General features: G+C 42.1%; 1 protein-coding gene across 7 annotated transcripts in view; it reads left to right on the top strand.

The window, feature by feature from the left end:
- MTSS1 (MTSS I-BAR domain containing 1) overlaps positions 1-20,415 on the top strand; it is a 189,826-nt gene that overhangs the window by 28,466 nt on the left and 140,945 nt on the right. For all 7 annotated transcript variants that reach the window (XM_026454584.2, XM_026454585.2, XM_023224214.3 and 4 more), the window contains exon 3: positions 2,624-2,697. In XM_026454584.2, coding sequence (XP_026310369.1) covers positions 2,624-2,697 — 74 coding nt within the window. The remainder of the gene's footprint in view (positions 1-2,623; positions 2,698-20,415) is intronic.

The raw sequence follows: 20,415 nt of genomic DNA, 5'->3' as shown, positions 1-20,415 counted from the left end.
CATTTAAATATATTTCCCTCTACTTTTTTAAGATTCAGCCTCATTTAACTGTCTGGCAGGCTTTCAGGGTAGACCAAGAAAATTGTTATCTTCCCCTTTTATCGGTGAGGATCTTGAAGCTTAAAGTAATGGACGGATCAGCTGTCTTAAACATATAAAGTAAAATTTAAAGTAATCTTAACCTATCCCTACTGGTACAGGATACATTTTATATTATTAAACAATATTTTGTCCTGAAGGCAGGGACCATTTCTTTATTATTTTGTTAAACTAATAGTACAGGGCTGAGAGCAATATAGGGGCCTCATGCACATGGTTTAATTTTGTGTATTAGAGAAAGGATGAAGTTTAGATTGCAGAAGAGGCATAGAAGCTTGGTATATTGAAGCTGAATCACTCCTCTGTGTTTCTGTTGGTTACAAGTTTGCTCTGCCCCATCAGAGAGGGCCAAGATGTCTTGTGACTATGTCAGACAGTGAAATATGACTGCCATTTAAAAGCCTCGAAATTGATCACCATCCTAATTTTCAGTGGAGCCCTGGTGACTGTGTAATACACAAGACACCTCTACAGCTGGTTCATTAAATTTGGATGATTCGCGTTGAGTTGGATGAGAATAAATCCAGCCATTGTGTCAGATATTAATTGTAAATCAGAACCAGCTATTTATAAATCCCAAGATGTTTGATAAAGCTAATTTTTCCAGGGTTTGTGTTTGATGTCAACTCTTTAAAAAATATGCTTCAAAGTGGTTTTGTGTATGTGTATGTCATTATTTTTAAAAATTTTGAGCAGAATGTTTTGTTGCTCTACTGAAAAATAACAGGCCTCATTCTGAAGTTTGGCTCTAAAGGACTGTTGCCTAGATTTTCCCAGGATCTGCTTCCAGCACCTTCCAGGAACCTTTTGTTTCAAAGCTACTGTTGCTTATGTTTAAAGGCCATTCCTTTCCCTTTTTCTTTCTTTTTTCTTTTCTCTTTCTTTTTGAGAGAGGGTATTGCTCTGTCACCTAGGCTGGAGTACAGTGGTGCAGCCATGGCTCACTGCACCCTTGACCTCCTGGGCTCAAGTAGTCATCCCGCCTCAGCCTCCTGAGTAGCTGGGACTACAGGCATGCACCACTGTGCCCGGCTAATTTAAAAACACTTTTTTTTTTTTTTTTTTTGTAGAGATGGAGTCTTAGTATGTTGCCCAGGCTGGTCTCAAACTCCTGAGCTCAAGTGATCCTCCCACCTCAGCTTTCCAAAGTGCTGGGATTACAGACATGAGCCACTACAGCTGGTTTCATTTTTCTCTATTTTGAAATCTTCCCTTTCAAGTCCTTATTGTTATTCTTCCTTCAGCAACTTTGCATCCTTAGGAATGCTCAGTAAAGACTGGAGTTATATAAGAAACACTTGAAAACTAACACTTAGTTACAAGTTTGATTGTAAAGTCCTTGAATTCTAGTTCTGGGACTTGTTTGTGTGGAATCCATGGCTCTGGCTTGGAGTGTTGACTACACTGAATGGTACCTTAGATCATGACTCTTGGAACCAGTAGACCACAGAGGGCTCAGAGCATCTTGTGTGCAAAAAAATATGAAGAGCCCAGAATAATTTCTAGGACATAAATGACTATAGTATCTTCTCCCCATTCTCAACTTGTAGGAATTTGGCAGATTCGGTTGAAACAGTAGTATCTCAGTTTCATTATAACCAGATCTAGGGAGAAAAGTCACACTGCCAGGATCTTGTTTTATAGTGAGTCAAGCCTGTGAGTCATGAGGCTGGGATACTTGGCCCAGCTCTGGTATGAACTAGGGCTGTGTTCGTGGCCTTGTATTTGTGGCCTCCGTTTTCCTGTTCCTAAAAACGAACTGTTTGAACTACATGATCTGTCTCCCAGATTCCTTCCCCCAACTGATGTGCATATGTATATATTGCTTTCCTACTCCAAAATTAATTTCACCTCTACCACTTCTATTTTTTAATGTTTCATTTTTTCTTTTAGGTAAAATGCCTCTGTTTTCCTCCTATAGAAAATTTTGCCTGATGATAGGTTTTGTTGTTTGTTTGTTTTTTTGTTTTTTTTTTTTTTTTTGAGACAGAGTCTTGCTCTGTCACCTAGGCTGGAGTGCAGCGTCGTGATCTCGGCTCACTGCAACCTCTGCCTCCTGGGCTCAAGTGATTCTCCTGCCTGAGCCTCCCAAGTAGCTGGGATTATAGGTGCATGCCACCATGCCTGGCTAATTTTTTGTATTTTTAGTAGACACAGGGTTTCACCATCTTGGCTAGGTTGGTCTCGAACTCCTGATCTCAAGTGATCCACCTGCCTCAGCCTCCCAAAGTGCCAGGAATACAGGGGTGAGCCACCACGCCTGGCCCTGGTAATGGTTTTATACAGTCAGATGAAATGGAATGGGAAGGGCTACTAGCGTTTAGCACCAAATGAACTGGATATTATTCGAGTGGAGTACTTGGGAAAAAGTGGGTTCAACAAGCCAATGGTTGTCCATGCTCAGTTGAGTTATTTCTGGAGGCAGGTTACATGTACTCCTTAGCAGAGGTTTTAGGCCTTCAGCAGTAATGAATTTGCTAGGGAGAGACATTCCTCATGCTTTTGTTATCTGTTTGCATTTCAGGACAACAGTAGTAGCAGCAGCTGCCTTCTTGGACGCCTTTCAGAAAGTGGCGGACATGGCCACCAACACACGTGGTAAGCAGATGGAGGCTGACTCCCAGCGTTAACTGCATTCAGCACGTGGTTTCTTCCCCTGGGGTGGCTGCACGAGAAGATGCAGCTTAAGTTATCAAAGCTGAGCTGACTCGTATTTTCCCATTTTTTAAAACTCTGTGGGATTCCACATATTAGAAGTTGCAACTAGTTTTCCGGATAATAAAGCACATGTGAAGAAGAATGAAAAAGGAAGAAAGTGAACCACTGTTTCTGCATGAGTTGGCTTGATGGATTTTTTGATCACTTTAATGACGTGCTGGTTGTGGAACCTTGGGCTATGCCTTTGGTTGCAATTTGTGTTTTCCTCCTTACGTGGGTTTTCCTTGTTTGCTCGTGGAATGGGAAGCAGTATGAATGATTGGATAGACCATTTTTCTGAGTTTCCATAAAATGAGGAACCCTTTTAAAATAAGGATCTCATTGTGTTGTATCTATTTATGTGTCCCTCACATTTGACTGCAAACCTGTTGAGATAGAGACTATGACTTATTCACATCTGAAACCCCAAAACATAGTGCCTAGAGCATAGGAGATGTTTAAAGTATATTTATTAAATCAATGAAAAAAATTTAATGGCTTCAGCAAGTACTGAATCATAGAAAGGTTATTTATAACATGTGAAAAGTATGAAAAGAAAATGAATGCCCCATATGCCTGACCATCTTTAGAAATGCAACATTATGGTTGGGTGCAGTGGCTCATGCCTGTAATCCCAGCACTTTGGGAGGCCGAGGCAAGAGATCCAAGGTAGATCACTTGAGGTCAGGAGTTCGAGACTAACCTGGCCAACATGGCGAAACTCCATCTCTACTAAAAATACAAAAATTAGCACTCCAGCCTGGGCAGCAGTGAGACTCTGTCTCAAAAAAAAAAAAAAAAAAAAAAAAAGAAAAGAAAAGAAATGCATGCAACATGACCAGTAACAGATGGTTCCCCTTTCCTTGCAATGCAGCTACTCTCTCCTGCCTCTTACTTTGCGTTGTCTTTCTGGGTCTCCTTGTTGCACCGGCAGCTATAGGCCTGTTCTTTTCATTGTCGTGGTGACATTGGTAAATTTGGTGACATTGGTAAATTTGGGTTGGCAAGTGTTGGGGACTGCTCCCAGGCACATGAAAGTTTCTCCGAACCACCTGATGGCTACCTTCAGTGCAGTGACACTCATTTATCACAGGTGCTTAATTAAATATTTGAATGAATTTGCAGCAAGAACCCTTCTCATTCATTGAACAAACTCCTTTTATTTCAGGCACTATCATGGGACCACAAAAAGCAATATGGCTCTCCTTGTCCTGGAGAGGCTTACAATTGAGTGGGGAAAATGAGATGTGTAAATAAAGAATTTCAGCATAGAAATAATATGTTTGGTATGGTAATCGTTGTAGAACAAAGTGCTAGGGGAATATAGAACAGTGAGCAATTAACTCAGGGAGTGGAGGAGGTTTTCCTAGGGCAGGTAATATTTCTCATTTCCAGGTTGCCAACAGGGTTTTACAACGTTCCCTTGGAGAATGCAACAGAGAAATTAGAACCATGGTTTCTTCATCCAGTATGTCAACTTGGTGTGGACCTTAACCAGTATATTTGTAAAAGTCCTTTCACAAAATTCCATAGCTTATGTGTGTCTGTTACAGAAACTTGAGAAAATACAGCCATAAAGAAGAACTTAATATGCAAACCATTGCAGGGTTAATAATATTGCATTTTATATTTTCTTCTACTTCAGCAGTGTCTGGAACTAGACTTGCTAGCCGTATTGATATCTTTCTGTAATAGCCATCAGAATAGGTTTTTTTTTTTTTTTTTTCCCGGCAGAATCTCGCTCTGCCTCTCAGGCTGAAATGCAGTGGTGCAGTCTTGGCTCACTGCAACCTCCGCCTCCCCAGATTCAAGCAATTCTCCTGCCTCGACCTCCCATGTAGCTGGGATTACAGGCATGTGCCACCATGCCCAACTAATTTTTGTATTTTTAGTAGAGATGGGGTTTCATCATGTTAGCCAGGCTAGTCTCCAACTCCTGACCTCAAGTGATCTGCCCACCTCAGCCTCCCATAGTGCTGGGATTACAGGCGTGAGCCACCATGCCTGGCCCAGAATGTGTCTTTTTTTAAGAAAGCTGCTCTACTGTTTTAAGGAACTTAGATATCTGGCATTGCTTGTTTGAGGCTCTATGATAATAATGTTTTTATATTTTAATGTTTAATTCTTGGATGGATCCTGTAGATGGACTGGAAAGAGATCCCCAGATTGTCCATAAGTTCCTGTAGTGGGAACCTGGGATTTTGAAGATGCTGCTCCCAGAATGGTTCCTGGCGGGACACTGGAGGGTCTGGAAATTGTGATCTTTGAAGGGAAGAAAAACAGCCTTTATTTGTGCAAAAAGAAACCAAAGAGCCTCACTGCAGAAGTGATGGGGGTAGAGTAGTAGTTTGGAGGGTGATGTATTTCACCAAAGGCAAATAATCTCATAGTGAACAAACCCCTGCTTTGACTTTTTTTTTTTGAGGCAGAATCTTGCTCTTGTCACCTAGGCTGGAATGCAATGGCGCGATGTCGGCTCACTGCAACCTCTGCCTCTCGGGTTCAAGTGATTCTCCTGCCTCAGCCTCCCAAGTAGGTGGGATTACAGGCGCCCACCATCATGCCTGGCTAATTTTTGTATTTTTAGTAGAGACAGGATTTCGTCATGTTGGCCAGACTGGTCTCGAACTCCTGACCTCGTGATCCACCCGCCTCGGCCTCCCAAAGTACTAGGATTACAGGCGTGAGCCACCACACCCGGTTGCTTTGACATATTTTTAGACCATTGGATTTCAGATCATTTTTAGTGATGCCAGATACTTTCTGTTTAAAATCCATATGTACTACTATTTTCATTGCATGTGGGAGTGTGAGAACTCTCAAATGACCTAAAAGTATATGGGTGATAGAAAGAGGGTATATTTTACAGAGATAAGAGAAACTTGAATATCCTTCTTACTAAGTGTCAGAAGTGACTTTTATTAATTTTTGCTTAAAAATTTAAAAAATAGAACATTCTCTTTAGTTTAAAAAATTGAAATAAGTAGGCTGGGTGTGGTGATTCACACCTGTAATCCCAGCATTTGGGAGGTTGAGGCGGGTGGATTACCTGAGGGCAGGAGTTCAAGACCACCCTGACCAACATGGTGAAATCCTCTCTCTACTAAAAATATGAAAATCAGCCAGGCATAGGGGCGGGCACCTGTAATCCTGCTACTCGAGAGGCTGAGGCAGGAGAATCATTTGAACTTGGGAGGTGAAGGTTGCAGTGAGCCGAGATTGTACCACTGCATTCCAGCCTGGGCGACAGAGCAAGACTTTGTGTCCAAAAGAAAAAAAAAAATTGAAGTAAGTATATAAAGTAAAATCTACCCTCCCCACCTCCCCGCCCCTCCCAGGAGTTGGGTTTAGTGTCATTTACAGATGTTTTTGTGTATATACAAACAAACATGCCTGGGAGAAAACAAAAAACAAAAAACTAGTTTTCCACAGTATGTGGAATGACACATGGAATAAAATATACCTGTGTGACCTTTTTCAGAAGGTAGCCCCTAACAAACATTGTTCCTGTGCTTTTTACAGCATAGTATATTATAGTTACCTTTCCAGTACCTATAGATCCAGCTGATTCTTTCTAGCGGCCAAATGGAATTTCTGAATATAGCACTGTCTGAATATAGCACAGTTGAATCATTATTCTATTGATAGATATTTAGGTTATCTCCAGGTATTTGCTACTACAAGGTCTGCTGCAATTAATGCCCAAGTACATATCCTTTTGGAGTCCTACAAGTGATCTATTTTTAATGATGGATGGATCACCAGGGAAATGATAATCTGTAAAAAGTGCTTCAAGCTGTTTTGGTCAGCAGCGAATAGATTTGGGCTTAGGGATGGTGTAGGCGGTGACTCTAACAGAGTTTGTGATTTGATATCTACCCTCTCCAGAAAGAGTATCCTTGGTTCACTCCCTTGCTTAGAGCCTTTACGTGTATTTTTTTTTTTTTTTTTTTTAAGTCTCTCTTGATGGAAGTGGTAGGAGGGAATTACAATTATGATTAAGTCCATCTCTTCTGGGCAAGTGCCCAGAATTTCAAGCAAGGAGGTTGCTCTGGTTTCCAAAATATTAGCATCTCATATTGTTTCCAAAAGGAAACAGCTTTGAGTGGTCTTTGTCCTTTATAGGAAATCTTTTGCACTAGCTATTAATAAAATTTACTTAGGAAAAACTTTGCAAACTAGTCACTATAAGAGCAAAATCAATCTAGTTGTTATGTACCTATTGTTAAACAGAATGTGGAAATATGTTAGAACTTAACTGCTTTCATTGTTTTTTAAATGAAAGTGTGTAAGTGGATATTATAATGTGTGTGTATGTGTTAATAATTAAACTATAATGGAATTCCAGTTTATTAGCACTAGGCAGAGTTCCATATTTTGTTGATTTTAGACTCTGGATGAATATACAATTTGTTTTAAATATGAAAGTACCATTTTCTGTATTATTGGACACAAAGAATTGGTTTCTAGGTATCTGGTAGACATGGAACCCAAGGCTTTGTGGAGCAGAGTCTCTGCTTCCTTCATATGCATAATGGACCAGCATGTGGCTCTCACAGGAGCTGAGAAATGTTTAAACTGAGTGGCATGCATTTGTCTGGGCTACTTAAAAAAATAAGAAAAGGAAAATTAAGGAAATTAAGAAAAAGATAAGTACCTACCACATAGTCTATGGTGAGAATAAAAAGACTTGATACACGTAAACCACTCAGAACAGAGCCCAGCCCATGGTACACATTCAATAAAGGCTAGCTATCCTGATTTTCAGTCTTAAAATCATGCCTACTTTTTAGGGTAACAACTTAAAGAATCTGGACATTAAAGATGATCTAGTCTGCCTGGATCCATTTCCTTCCTTCTGAGAATCTGAAATGTGCTCCTCAGGCATTGGATGTATTATTATCTAAACTTTCCTGAGATGGTTGTTCAAAACCATAAAAGTAATTACAGAGGCACACAGGCAGATGAAAAGGAGAGTCACACAACACTGCTTTTCAAAGGCCCTTGCTGACACAAGCAGATGGCACAGTGGCCAGGATGGGCCAGTGCTGACTAAGAGGGAGTGTATCATCCACTCCGTACTCCGCGCAAGTTCCTGATGTGTAAGGGCACAGGCTTACAGGTGTTCAAATTTTATTTCTCATTTTGATCCTGAATGCATTAAAAAAAAAATCTGTGTAGCACAAAAAATAATCTACGTAGTTGAAATAACAAAAGTCTATATGTGGTAGTTAGAGTAACCACTAGGCTGGGATCTGGGATGCGTAGGTTTGACTTTGTGCGTTTGCAGCTATGTGATCTTGAGTAAATATTTCCCTTCTCTGGGCTTCCATTTTCCCACCTATAAAGGGTCTAGGAGCCTAGATGATCACAAGTAATTTTTTTTTGGCTCTAATATTCTGTGATTTTAAATCTTGCCTTGGTGCTCATTAACTATGAATGAAGTTGGACAGTGTAAATTTCGTTTTCTATATTATCTTTAGAGCTTCAAATTTTTGCTCTGACGACAAAGGAAGTAGAGGAAGCAAGATTAAGCCAAAGATAATGGAGAGAGAAGGTTAGAAGAGGAAAGGGAAAATTACAGATGGGCATTTGGGTTGAGGCCTCTTCTCAGACTTGAGTGTGTGCAGGAGGAAGGCAGGTGGATGCTGGACCTTCTAGGACAGGCATCGAAGGCTGGACCAACAGACATGCCCTTTAGTCAGCGAATCTGGATCGCCGAGGTTGATGAAGAAAATTGCTGACGGCTTAGTTCTTACAAATGTGTTACACGTTTGCAGCACAGATTTTGGTAAATGCCATGGTCTCCAGATCTGGCATTAGGCATCACAGTCACTCAAGAAGTTCACATTAAGGGACAGATTTCAGGGCCCTGTCACTCCTATGGAATCAGAATAACTAGGTGAGACCCCAGAATCTCCAATTTTGAAAAGCTTTCCAGGAGATGTTGCTCTCCAGTGAGGTATGTTTGTGCTGTCCCGTAAAGCCTCTTGCCATCTTGCCGTAACCCACCTGTCCAATGGTGACTCCCTGCCCATGGCTGGCAACTGCACCCAGGAAGAACTGCTCACTCTTTTCTGAAACCCTTAAAACCCTTGATCCCTATCTGCTGGCACATGTGCATTCCAGGCCCAGAATGCCCTTTCCAGCCCTCCCCCTCTTAACCCTGTTTGTATGCATGAGGATCTGCTGCTGATCTCCCAGGGGTTTAAGAGCTGTATCACTTGTGAGACCTTTGTCTCCCCTCAGGAAGTAAACTGGGTCCTTGCTCAGGGCCTCAGGGGACATGCTGGGGTTAGAGGAGTCCCCTAGCTGTGCTGTCACTGTCTTCCCCACCAGATTGCAAATACCTCCAACAGGGCCTGCTCCTTTCTGAAGAACTCACATTCCCAGATGCTGAGTATCCGGCCTTCAGCAGGGTGCAGACCCATCTGCTGAATGAATGACTCTGTGCAAACAGCAGCTTCCACTTTCATGCAGCCCTCATGGATCCTGGTGGGAAGCCCGTCAGCTCTTGGGCAAGGGGCTGTTGGGATGGGGTCTTGGCAGGATTCCTCCCTGGAGTTGCGAATTTGAATCTTGGTGACCCCTCCCTGAGGTCAAGTCTCTGGTGCAAGGGACAGCTAGTTAGAAGGCACCTACCCTGCTTCAAGGATGGAGTGGAGGAGGGGAGGGAATCTTCCCTCTGAGGGGAGAAGGTGCTGGGTTATTTGGGTTCTCAGCTGGGTTGTTTCCTGGCTCCAGCCAGACTGCTCTTGTTTGCTCCTGAGTTTTATTTTAACCAGATTGTTTAATTGAGACTTCACTAGCCTTTAACTTCAGGATTGACTTTGGTGTTCAAGCCCAGAACTCTTTCATGTAATTAGAGTCTTAGTATTTCTACCTAGCAAACTTTATTTTTTTTTTAAAAAAGATTGATAAATAATAATCTACATGTTATGGGGGTACATATGATACTTTGATAAATTCATATAACGTGTAAAGTTCAAATCATTTGAGAGGCGGAGGTGGATGGATCACTTGATGTCAGGAGTTTGAGACCAGCCTGGCCAACATGGCGAAATCCTGGGTCTACTAAAAATAGAAAAAAAATTAGCTGAGCTTGCTGGAGGGCCTTTAAGTCCAGCTACTTGGGAGGCTGAGGCATGACAATCACTTGAACTCAGGAGGCGGAGGCTGCAATGAGCTGAGATCATGCCTCTGCACTCTAGCCTGGGTAATGGAGCGAGACTTTGTCTCAAAAAAAAAAAAAAAAAAAATCAAATCAGGGTAATTGGGGTATCTATTACCTGAAATATTTGTCTTCTTATTGCTACCTAGCAAACTCTTTAGCCTCAAATTGAAAACAATTTTTTTCAAATTAAAAACATCATATAAAAGGCCCTTCTTGCGTGTCTGGAACTGAAAATTCTTTGAATATTACCATAAAGGAATGTAGTCAAATTTCTTCATTTGATTAAAAATAAAAAGGCATATCAGCTGGGCGCGGTGGCTCACGCCTGTAATCCCAGCACTTTGGGAGGCCGAGACGGGTGGATCACAAGGTCAGGAGTTCGAGACCAGCTTGGCGAATATGGTGAAACCTCATCTCTACTAAAAATACAAAAATTAGCTGGGCATGGTGGCAGACACTTGTAGTCCCAGCTACTTGGGAGGCTGAGGCAGGAGAATCACTTGAAACCTGGGAGGCGGAGGTTGCAGTGAGCCAAGATCACACCACTCTACTCCAGCCTGGGTGACACAGCAAGACTCGGTCTCAAAAAAAAAAAAAAAAAAATTCTAGAAACCATCTAAACTGTATATATATGTGTATGTGTTTGTGTACACATATGCATGTATGTGTATCCATATACTTTTTATATTGAACACTTTTTATAATCTCAATCTTATATAAAGTACAAATAAAATCTATAAAAATGGTTGATGTTTATAATAATAGGCAACATAGCTAAAAACTGTGGTTATTATATAAGCATAGCTTCAAGATAAATTTCCCAGCGCCTGAGCCCTTCTATACACAGATTTTAGAGCTGCCATTGCCCTAGCAGGAGGTGATGTAAAAAGTATTGTTTTAAATGGGTTCGTAAATGTACATTCTGCTTTAGGTTTCATCATTTTGATGTTTTGCCACTTCAATTTGTCTTGCGTCATTTTAATTTGTTAGCACAATATATTTAGTCATGTACATCTGCTATGAATAAAACATCTTTTTAAAAATGGCCCAGGCATGTGAAGTTTGTCTTACCATTTTCCATTTTTTAAAGCTGTCATTTCTTGGGGTATGCTTTCCATGAAACTTCAGACTTCGTATTGAGCCTAGGACAGTAGGGTGTCATGCATTTTTAGCATTTTTACAACTCACACTATACATAAGGACTGGAAATAACAAATGAATCTGTATATTTATACAGAGTGTTTTTATTTTATACATTTTAAAAAATACCTTGTTTTTGATGTTTTTAAGTTGATGGAGTTACGGTTGCTTATGTGTTTGATTATTTTGGTGGGCAAGTATGTATATTTAGGAGATTTGTGACTGTGAACCTAGCATTGCCGCTGATAAAATGAATCCCTCCTTTCTAATCCCATCAATCTTTTCTTGATGTAAAAACTGATGCCTGACAACAGCACTGTTCCCCATTTGACAAGTGGCCTTTTATTATTGATCTTTGGTTGGGTAGCAACAGTTGCCGGAGAGAATTGTTCATTGTGGTCAACCAGTGTTCCTGCCTCAGTAGTGATTTGCTTTTAACCGTGTCTTCCTGGAATGACACTTGAAAGGGCAGTCATCATGTGTTAGCCTAGAATGAACTCACCGGAATCCCACATTTACCAAAACATGTCCTGGATCCCCAGGGCAGGATGTCACCAGAATTCTATAATCCTCCAGCAGGCATAGTGAGGGATATCAGAATTCCACACCCAAGCATGCGTGTCTGTCCTGCTCAGGATTATCTTATCCCTAACAGAGAGAAACTCTTGCCCCATTCAGTGGGGTTTCCCCATTAGGCTTTAGTGTATTACCCCAGATGATACTTGAATTACATCTGGATGCGTGTGTGCTGTTCTCTGTCTAACCTCGGCAGCCTTCATCAATGCTGGCGAATTATGTGGTGGTGGTGGTGGTGGCGGCGGTGGCGGCGGTAACAGCGGCAGTGGGGAGGAAGGTCCAAGCTTGGAGAGGATGTGTGTTTTTATGGGTGACTGAGTTGATTTGTGTGCAGCATGGTTATTTGTGTTGTTAGGCAGTTTACATAATAAAGTGGTTTACTCAGCATTTTCCCCCTTCCAGCTAACAGAGCTACCGTGCCTTTTGTATACAAGCACTGACAATTCTCCTCCCTTCTCCTCCCCCACCTCTTTCCATCCTAGTTCTTACCTTTGCTTCCCATAGATTGGCTTTTTGTTTTGGCTTAATAACTAATACCCCACCCCATCCCCACTGCCACACACACACACACACCTTGTAGTCACTTTTGGTAAAATGTTAGCATTCATGAAAGAATGCAGTTATTTTAGTTCATGCAGATGAAGCAAAGAATTTTTTTTTTTTTTTGAGATGGAGTTTCACTCTTGTTGCCCAGGCTGGAGTGCAATGACGCGATCTCAGCTCACTGCAACCTCCATCTCCCGGGTTCAAGCAACTCTCCTGCCTCATCCTCCCGAGCAGCTGATATTACAGGCATGCACCACCTTGCCCAGCTAATTTTTGTGTTTCTAGTAGAGACGGGGTTTCTCCATGTTGGTCAGGCTGGTCTCGAACTCCTGACCTCAGGTGATCTGCCCACCTTGGCCTCCCAAAGTGCTGGGATTACAGGCGTGAGCCAGCATGCCCGGCCAAGAATTTTTTTTTTTTTTTTAATGTTCTCTTGTGACAAATCATTTGCTATAGAGCTATGAACTTGGTTTGGTCTGCTCTGCCCATCTTAGATAAAAATAACCATCTGGAATGTAAATGTGAACTTGAAGACACTCGAAGTTGTCAAACTAGTATTTTTCTAGGACGGATCTGTTCGGTTAAGACCACATACATTGCCTCCTCTGTGCTCCCTCTGAAAAAGTCTCAGCTAGAAAACATGCACAAGATGTGAAAGCTACTTGGAACTAAAATTTTCACTTTAACTTGCACTTGTGTCCTCTGCTGTAGGAAAAGTGTTGTTACTGGAAAATAACTCAAGGAATAGTTATAGAATACTAAAAAGGTCTTTTGTCACTGAGAATTTGGCAGTGAATCTTCCTGACTCATTTTAAATAAATTTGATTTGTATACACTTTAAGAAAGCTTAAAGTGAGAACTACTTGGAAGTGTTTTTTGTTTTTTTTAAAGTAACTATCTGGCCTTTCATTTCTAAGAAGATACAGGATTTTTTTTTCTTCTGCTCACGTACTATCTAGTGCAACATTTTCATTTTTAGTAGGGACACTGAGTCTCAGTGAAGTCTCTTGTCCGAGGTCACCCAGCTAGGAAGAAGGAGAGTGGGCATTCTAGCGTGATTTCCCTTGAAAACCACCTAAGCAGTTGTTAGCTCTGCCTTGGTTTCATGGTGAGGGAGTTCAAGGAGGACATGGCCTAGGTTGTGAAAAAAATCTCTGTTCTATGCTCTCAGCTGGTGATTGTTTACAGACATTTTGGTTTGCTTGTTTGTTAATAAGAAACCCGTGGTCATCTGGTTTCCAAAGCAGCTGTCTGCTTCCATTCTGGGTCTTCGTTTTTCTGTGGAACATATTTTTGTTTTCTTTTAGCTCTTTGGAAGGGGGGAGGCTATTTTTGCTTATATTTTAATCATTTGTTTCATTTGACATAAGCTTCTTAACTTTAAGAATAATGAGGCTTCAATTCATCTACATTGCTTTCAGCTCATCTACATGCACACATACACACACGTACACACTCATGTATACATACACAATATACACACAACACACATGTACACACATACAACACACACAACATACACACATAGACATGTACACATACATATACACACACCATACACATACACACATACATATATACACACACACACGCGCACACATACACATACACAATATACACACAACACACATGTACACATACATACAACATACACATATAGACATGCACACATACACACACATACACAACATACACATTCACACATATATACACATATACACACACACAAAACATACACAACGTACACATACATACATATACGCATATATACACACAATGTACACTTATGCACATACACACACATGTATGCACACACAAATACACGTTTTTTGATTCCCAAATGTTTACAATTGCCATGGAACTCCTATTTCTAGTAAAAGACACTGCTGTGGTAATCTGCAGCATTTCCTGCTGTGTGTGCTAGGGCCCAGGGACCTTGGTTACCATGGAAACTAATATCCAGCCGCCCGGGTGGTACTTCCCTTTAGAGCCGCATTTGAGCACATTTCACAGTTCAATACAATGCTGCTTCTTCCTGCCTTTAAAATCAGGACAGAGGGCAAAGCTGATTGATTACAAGTAAAATGAAAAAATACTGTTTCTGCTAAGACAGAAAGGGACCTTTAGTACGTGCCCTTTTAATGTGATTGTCAGAAGTAGGACAGTGCACAGTTTCTCAAAGATGGCCAAAGGATCTGATACAATACAAAGGAATTGTGGAGGCGACAGTAAACGTTCTTCTTCCTGTGCTGCTGATCCACAGGCTTCTCTTTGAGAATGACTGGCCTGCGAGGCTGACAAGGTCATTCATCCGCTGGCTCTGGTGGAGTCCATTTGGTTCACCAGAAGGGCTTGAGGGCAGACAAAAGACCTTGAGCTCTCTGCGTGTGCCAGTCATCCTGTGTTTGCTGACCTCTGTCTCTCTCAGAACCCACTCACAGAACCAGATCCGAGAGCCTGGGAGAGCTTGCCCGGATTTCAGCCCTTGATTTGCCACTTAAGCACGTGATTGCCATCTGTGCTTGCTTAAAGGCGGATGCTGATTAGGAGAGTGATACTTCATTTGGATAATACGATTTAAGCCCAAGTGCAAGATGTGTTGCTTGTGCTGGAACTGCAGGAAATATGAGCCATGGAAACGCACCACCCAACCTCCTGTAGTGGTCCAGGTGGTCCTGCCGGTCACTGACCACAGTATGTCTGTGTGAGAGACGACAGTGATCCCAAGCCTTGGTTTCCATGCAGGTATATGGACTCCTGCTTAATGAGATTGAAGGAGAGTAATTGCCTCCACCCTTATTTAGATGATGCCCATCGCTCTGGCTTTGTGTTTTCAAATGTGTTTGGAGAAAGCGAGTGCCGGGAGAGTGTGCTATTTGGAGAGCTCAGTCCAGCCTCGGTCTTGAGCATTGACTGTGGGTCCTCTGCTATTGGGGCTCTCGACTCGCCCGCCAGCTGCCTTATCTCAGGTTGAGGAAGGGAGTGGGAACCCCATTTTGCAAATGAGGAAACTCTTGGTGACTTGAAGTCACCTAGGTAAAATGGCACACAACTTTGAAGCTGCGTGCCATTTTAACCAAGTGTGCCAGACACTTGTTTCTGGAGTGTGTATCTCATCTGTGTGAGGCTCCAGTCCCACCTTCTTCCCACCTCAGGGATCAGTTTATGGAAACAGCTCAGCATTGAGACCAGGGCTTCTCAGTCTGTGATTTGGGGCTGGATAAATATTAGTCGTGAGGGGCGTGCTGTGCATTGTAGGTTGCTTAGCAGCATTCTCAGCCTCTACCCCCTCTCAGTTGTGAAATCCAAAAATGTGTATTGAGATCGGCCCTGGTTGAGAACCAGCAAGCTAGACCGATTTGGGTTTTGTTGGGCAATTTAATGAAACTATGGCTATGCCTTTTTTGAGGCCATTGTAACCAGCTTGGTTCATTGAAGCTAGGTTTTAAATCATTCATAACTAAGTTATGATGTTACCAATTGGACAGTCCATGCATTGTTTCCTCTGAAAAATGACTACTCTGCCAAGTTGCACGTATACAACTCTGTAAAGAGTCCACATATTACTAAAAAAAAGACCGCTTCCTTTTTACCAGAAGGTCATTTCCCAGAGTGAAAATATGCAGGTCTTTTGTTGTTTTCAGAAGATTAAGTCAAATAAGAATAGGAATGGGGTGAACAGAGCGCTTGAGTTCCCATTTGTATCGCGCTGCCTGCATGATGGAGAGAGGACTCAGCGAGGTGGAACCGGATCGGGAGGCGGCTGCAGGCCCCCTCTGCCTGCTCACAGCTGTGTGGCCCTGGGTGGGTCAGGACAGCTGGACACATCTCAGTTTCGTTGTCTGTGAGATGACAGTCAGGTCTGCTGTACCTGCTTGTCAGGGTGATGGTGGAGTCAAATGAGGTCGTAGTTGTGAAAGCATTTGATAAATTGTAAAGCCCAGGCAGCTGTGATGAGAGGTCGTGGTGCTCCTGTGACTCGGGACTTCAGGGGTCCCTGGCCACCTTCCGACTGCTGGCTTCTTGGTCACTTAGAGACGCAGCGTTCACTTGGGTTCCACCTTCGCCCCGCGTGCCTGTCCCCTCCCGCTTGTCTGTCTCCAACTTCTGCTGCTGTTTGGGATCCAGTTCAGCCTCTGTTTTCTCCTGAATAACTTCTGGCATTTTAAAAGTATTTTTTATAATTATTATTTTAAACAAAGATTTTAAGTGTGATGTATGATTATAATGATTGTTAGTTTATTGTATGATTTGTGATTAGATTTGGGGGATGAATGGTGTCTTGAATGAATGTGGGGTTTTTGGCTGTCTCCCCAGTACATGCTCCAGGTGTATTGAATATGTCATCCTCCCCTGCGTCACGCACACTCGGAGTGGCCTCTCCCTTCCCTCCCCTGCAGACTCTGACTTACCCTCCAAGGTTATCTCAGGCGGTCTCTCCTCCAGGACGCCTTTCCTCCTTGAGGGGCTTGGGAGCCCCCGAGAGCTCTGCCCAGAATCTGGGCTTTGCTGTTGTATCCCTGTACTGTATGTTACCTGTTCCCTGGTCTGGAGATTCTCCCACCTTGGCCTCCCAAAGTGCTGGGATTACAGGTGTAGGTCACTGCATCCGGGCTCCTTTCTTTTATTTTTTTCTTATTGAGGTGAAACTCATGTAACATAAAACTAACCATTTTCAAGTGAACAGTTAGTGACATTTTGGACATTCTTGCAGTGCTGTGTGACACCACTTCATCTAATTCCAAAACGTTTTCATTACCATGAAAGAAAGCCCTGTACCAGGCTGATGAAAAGGTTCTGCAGATGGAGGTGGTCATGGTTACACAGCAATGTGAATATATTTAATGCCACTGAATTGTATAGTTAGAAACAGTTAATTAAAATAGTGAATTTCTTGTTTTATATTTATTTATTTACCATGAGAAAAACACACAAAATCTCATACTCATTAAGTAGTTACTCCCTGTTCCCACCCTTCCCAGCCTCTGGCACTGTTTTGTGTTTTATCATTATAGCTTTAGCCCCTAACATAGTAGGGGCCAAATAAATCTTCTCTGAATGAATGGAATGAGTTTCTACTTGAACACACGTTTGTTTATCTATCTAATGGCTATGTGACAGGCACAGTTATCTTTAAGGACATTTCTTTGAAATGTTTCACTAGCATTTATTTAAGGGGTTTTCTCCTTATCTACCAGCATCTCCATAGACATGCCTCTTAAACAAAAGCGAACTTTGTAGCTTATCTGCGCCCCTCTTCATTATCTTTAGTTGACATTTCGAGCCAGTGATGGAACCCGGTCGTATCTGTGTGGCACACTCACAAACAAAGTGTTATTAAATCTCTCAAATACATGTAGCAGGTCAAATATATGCGTTTTCTTAGGATGTTGAAGTTTTCAATTACTGCTGCTTTTATGAAGGAGAAGGAAAATCTACCCATCCTTTTAGAAATGAACGTTCCTAATCTCATTGCTTCCTTGAAACATGGCCGCCTTGTCGTTAATTCTTTTCTTTATGCTTGCAACTCACAAAATCTTGTTCTTTTCTGTTGCTCTATAATTTATAAAACTGTATTGCAGTTGGATTGGATAGAATTTACTTAAGCATAGTTGAGCCTTTAGATTTTCCTTCTGGCATGGACAAAAGCGTCATTAATTATGAATATGAATTCCTTTGCAAAATGACAAGATTGAACATTTCCTCATGCCAGTAACCCAGCTGTCTCATTCTGATGAGCAACAAAGACTTTTTAGAGATTGTTTTTAATGGCCATGGTATCAGATACTAAAAAATAAGAAGCTAAAAGGAATGCAAAGTAGCTTACAGTTCATTTGTCTAGAAAAAAAGAAATAACGAAAGGTTCTTGCTATCCTGTGGCTGTCTTTACTCTGATGGTACATTTGCAATCTCCAAGTTTTGGCTGTGGCTGCAAACCAAATGGTTGTGCTGCTCTGCTGTTGTCCGATGGAGGATTCTATTTGTTCAGATGATCAGTATTTAAGAATCCTATGGCCTAGGTCACTTTTTCGCTCTCCTTGGTTTGGTAACGGAAATGGGAGTGGCGTCAGAGCCCCCACCGCGTGTGGGTACTGGCTTGTTATGGCCTCACCACCATCCACTTGGTAACTTATCGACACTGGAAGAGGCTGCAAGTGGGCTCCGATTCCAGAGCCTCGAGGCTTTTAACTGCTGTGTCATGGGGTCTTGGTCCTGAGTGTGTCTGCTCAGCCATCAGTTGACCATCTTAGTAAGATAGTTTCTGATGTTTCCACCCGCCCTGTGTCTTGACAGGTTTGCGGCCAGATTTAGATATGGCAGTGGGCTCCTTCGTGTTGGAAAGCTTGTGTTGTTCCACTCTGTCTGTCTGGATGCTTCCTAGGGCGTGTCCCACCTCTGGCCTCCAGCTGGGGTTTTCTAGTCTGGAGAGGGACCTGTGTTTCTGAGTTCTCTCCAGGGTGTCAGAGAAGCCGACACTCTTGGAAATTCACTACTAAGTTTGGATCCTTGTCTGTGCATATATCTATATATATGTGTACATATCTATATATGTATATACGTATATATATACACATAAAGCTAGTATTTGATAGTGTACTGCAGGCTATTGTAAGACTTTGTTTCTGTTCACAATTCCTTGAATGAGGATTTTGGGGTCATTGTTTTTCTTCCTTTTTTTAAATTTCATTTTTTTAAAATCACAGGCCGCTTCCTTTTTAACCAAATGTTAAACATTAAACATTAAAACATTTGTGTATAAGAAACTTTTTTTTTTTTTTTTTTTTGCTTACTTTAAATGGAAGTGCTGTGACATTAAACATCAGGTTTAAATCACATGGAAACAAAATGGGGCCAGACAGTTGAATGTACTGTCATTTCACTACTTTAGGAAACATCAGGAGAGGAACCAAGATGGTCTGAAAAGGTCATAGATTGGGGAAGGAAGGGCTGCAATGATCATTTGTCAGCGTTCAAAAAGCAAGACAAAATGGTTATACCTGGTTCAGAGCCCATCCATTTTTGTTTTCTTCAAGAACGTGGTTAGAAATGTGTTTTGGTTTCAGAAAAGCCCTGGTTTTCTTTGATGTTTAGTATAAATGTGGATTGAAATGCCATATCCCATCATCATCATACGTAGGCATGTGCTTTTTGTGTGTGCTGTAAGGAAAATGTCTACACTGGGACATTTCCTTCTCCACCCAGTTCCCCTTCGTTGAAGTAGGAGCTGCTGTTTCAGTTAGCTGCCCTGAGCTGCCCTTGCAGTTAGCCACTGGCCCATTCAGCAGCCTGGTCTCCCCTTGCTGACTCCAGGCTGCCTTCTGCCTCAGGAGAGCCAGACCGGCCACCTTAACCTCCTGTCTACTGTATTCTCACCCTGCAGGAATGGAGGCTGTAGCCTAGAGTCTGCCTGTTCGGTGAGGCTCAGATCTAAAGGCTTACTCTCCTGGAATGGGGCCTGTCTCCTGTCTCTGCCGCCCCTCACATCTGTGGCCTCGTGCACTGCTGGATTATTTGCCCAAGGTGAAGAGGAAGCGTTGAAGGGATAGGTGTGTTAGTTTTGGATTCCAGCTGCTTTGCTGCTGATGGTTGTGCAACCCCCAGGGACCTGCTGTTTAGCAAATAGAGCTGAGCACAGCCTGGGGGAGGCTGTTGAAGATGAGGGTGGGCACACGTTAATGACCAGTGTCCCCACCCTGCTCTGACTTCACTTAAAAACAACCCCCAAAATGGCTTTAGCTTAAAATGGAAAAGATGGTAAATTATTCTGGCGCAAGGGCTACCCTGTTGTTAGAGGTAAGAAATTGCATGGCTGCTGTTTAAGAACCTTTGATTTGAGCTGAATCCCAGCCTGCACTCTTTTTTTGCAGTGTGACCTTTGGAAAGTTGCCTTAACCTCTGTGTACCTGTTTCCTCATCTGTAAGTTGGATGTGATAACAGCACCTTTGTAGGCTGTGTGTAGAGTCTTTGAGAAGGTGTATAGAGAGCTTTCAGTACCTGGTTCATAGTAGCCTTCAATCATTAGCTCATGTGAATCAGGAAAGCTAGTATTTATCAGCACTTACAAATGTGTCAGGTGCTATGCTCTGGGCTTGTTATCAGTTATAGTAATGTTTATAGAAAGCAGTTTTGTTTTGTTTTATTTTGTTTTGTTTTGTTGAGACGGTGTTTTTTTGCTCTTGTC

The sequence above is a fragment of the Piliocolobus tephrosceles genome, chromosome 7 (assembly GCF_002776525.5).
Source record: "Piliocolobus tephrosceles isolate RC106 chromosome 7, ASM277652v3, whole genome shotgun sequence".
NCBI classification, from domain to species: Eukaryota; Metazoa; Chordata; class Mammalia; order Primates; family Cercopithecidae; genus Piliocolobus; species Piliocolobus tephrosceles.
The sequence above is the reverse complement of the archived record's forward strand: the minus strand, read 5'-3'. Positions and strand labels throughout refer to the sequence as shown.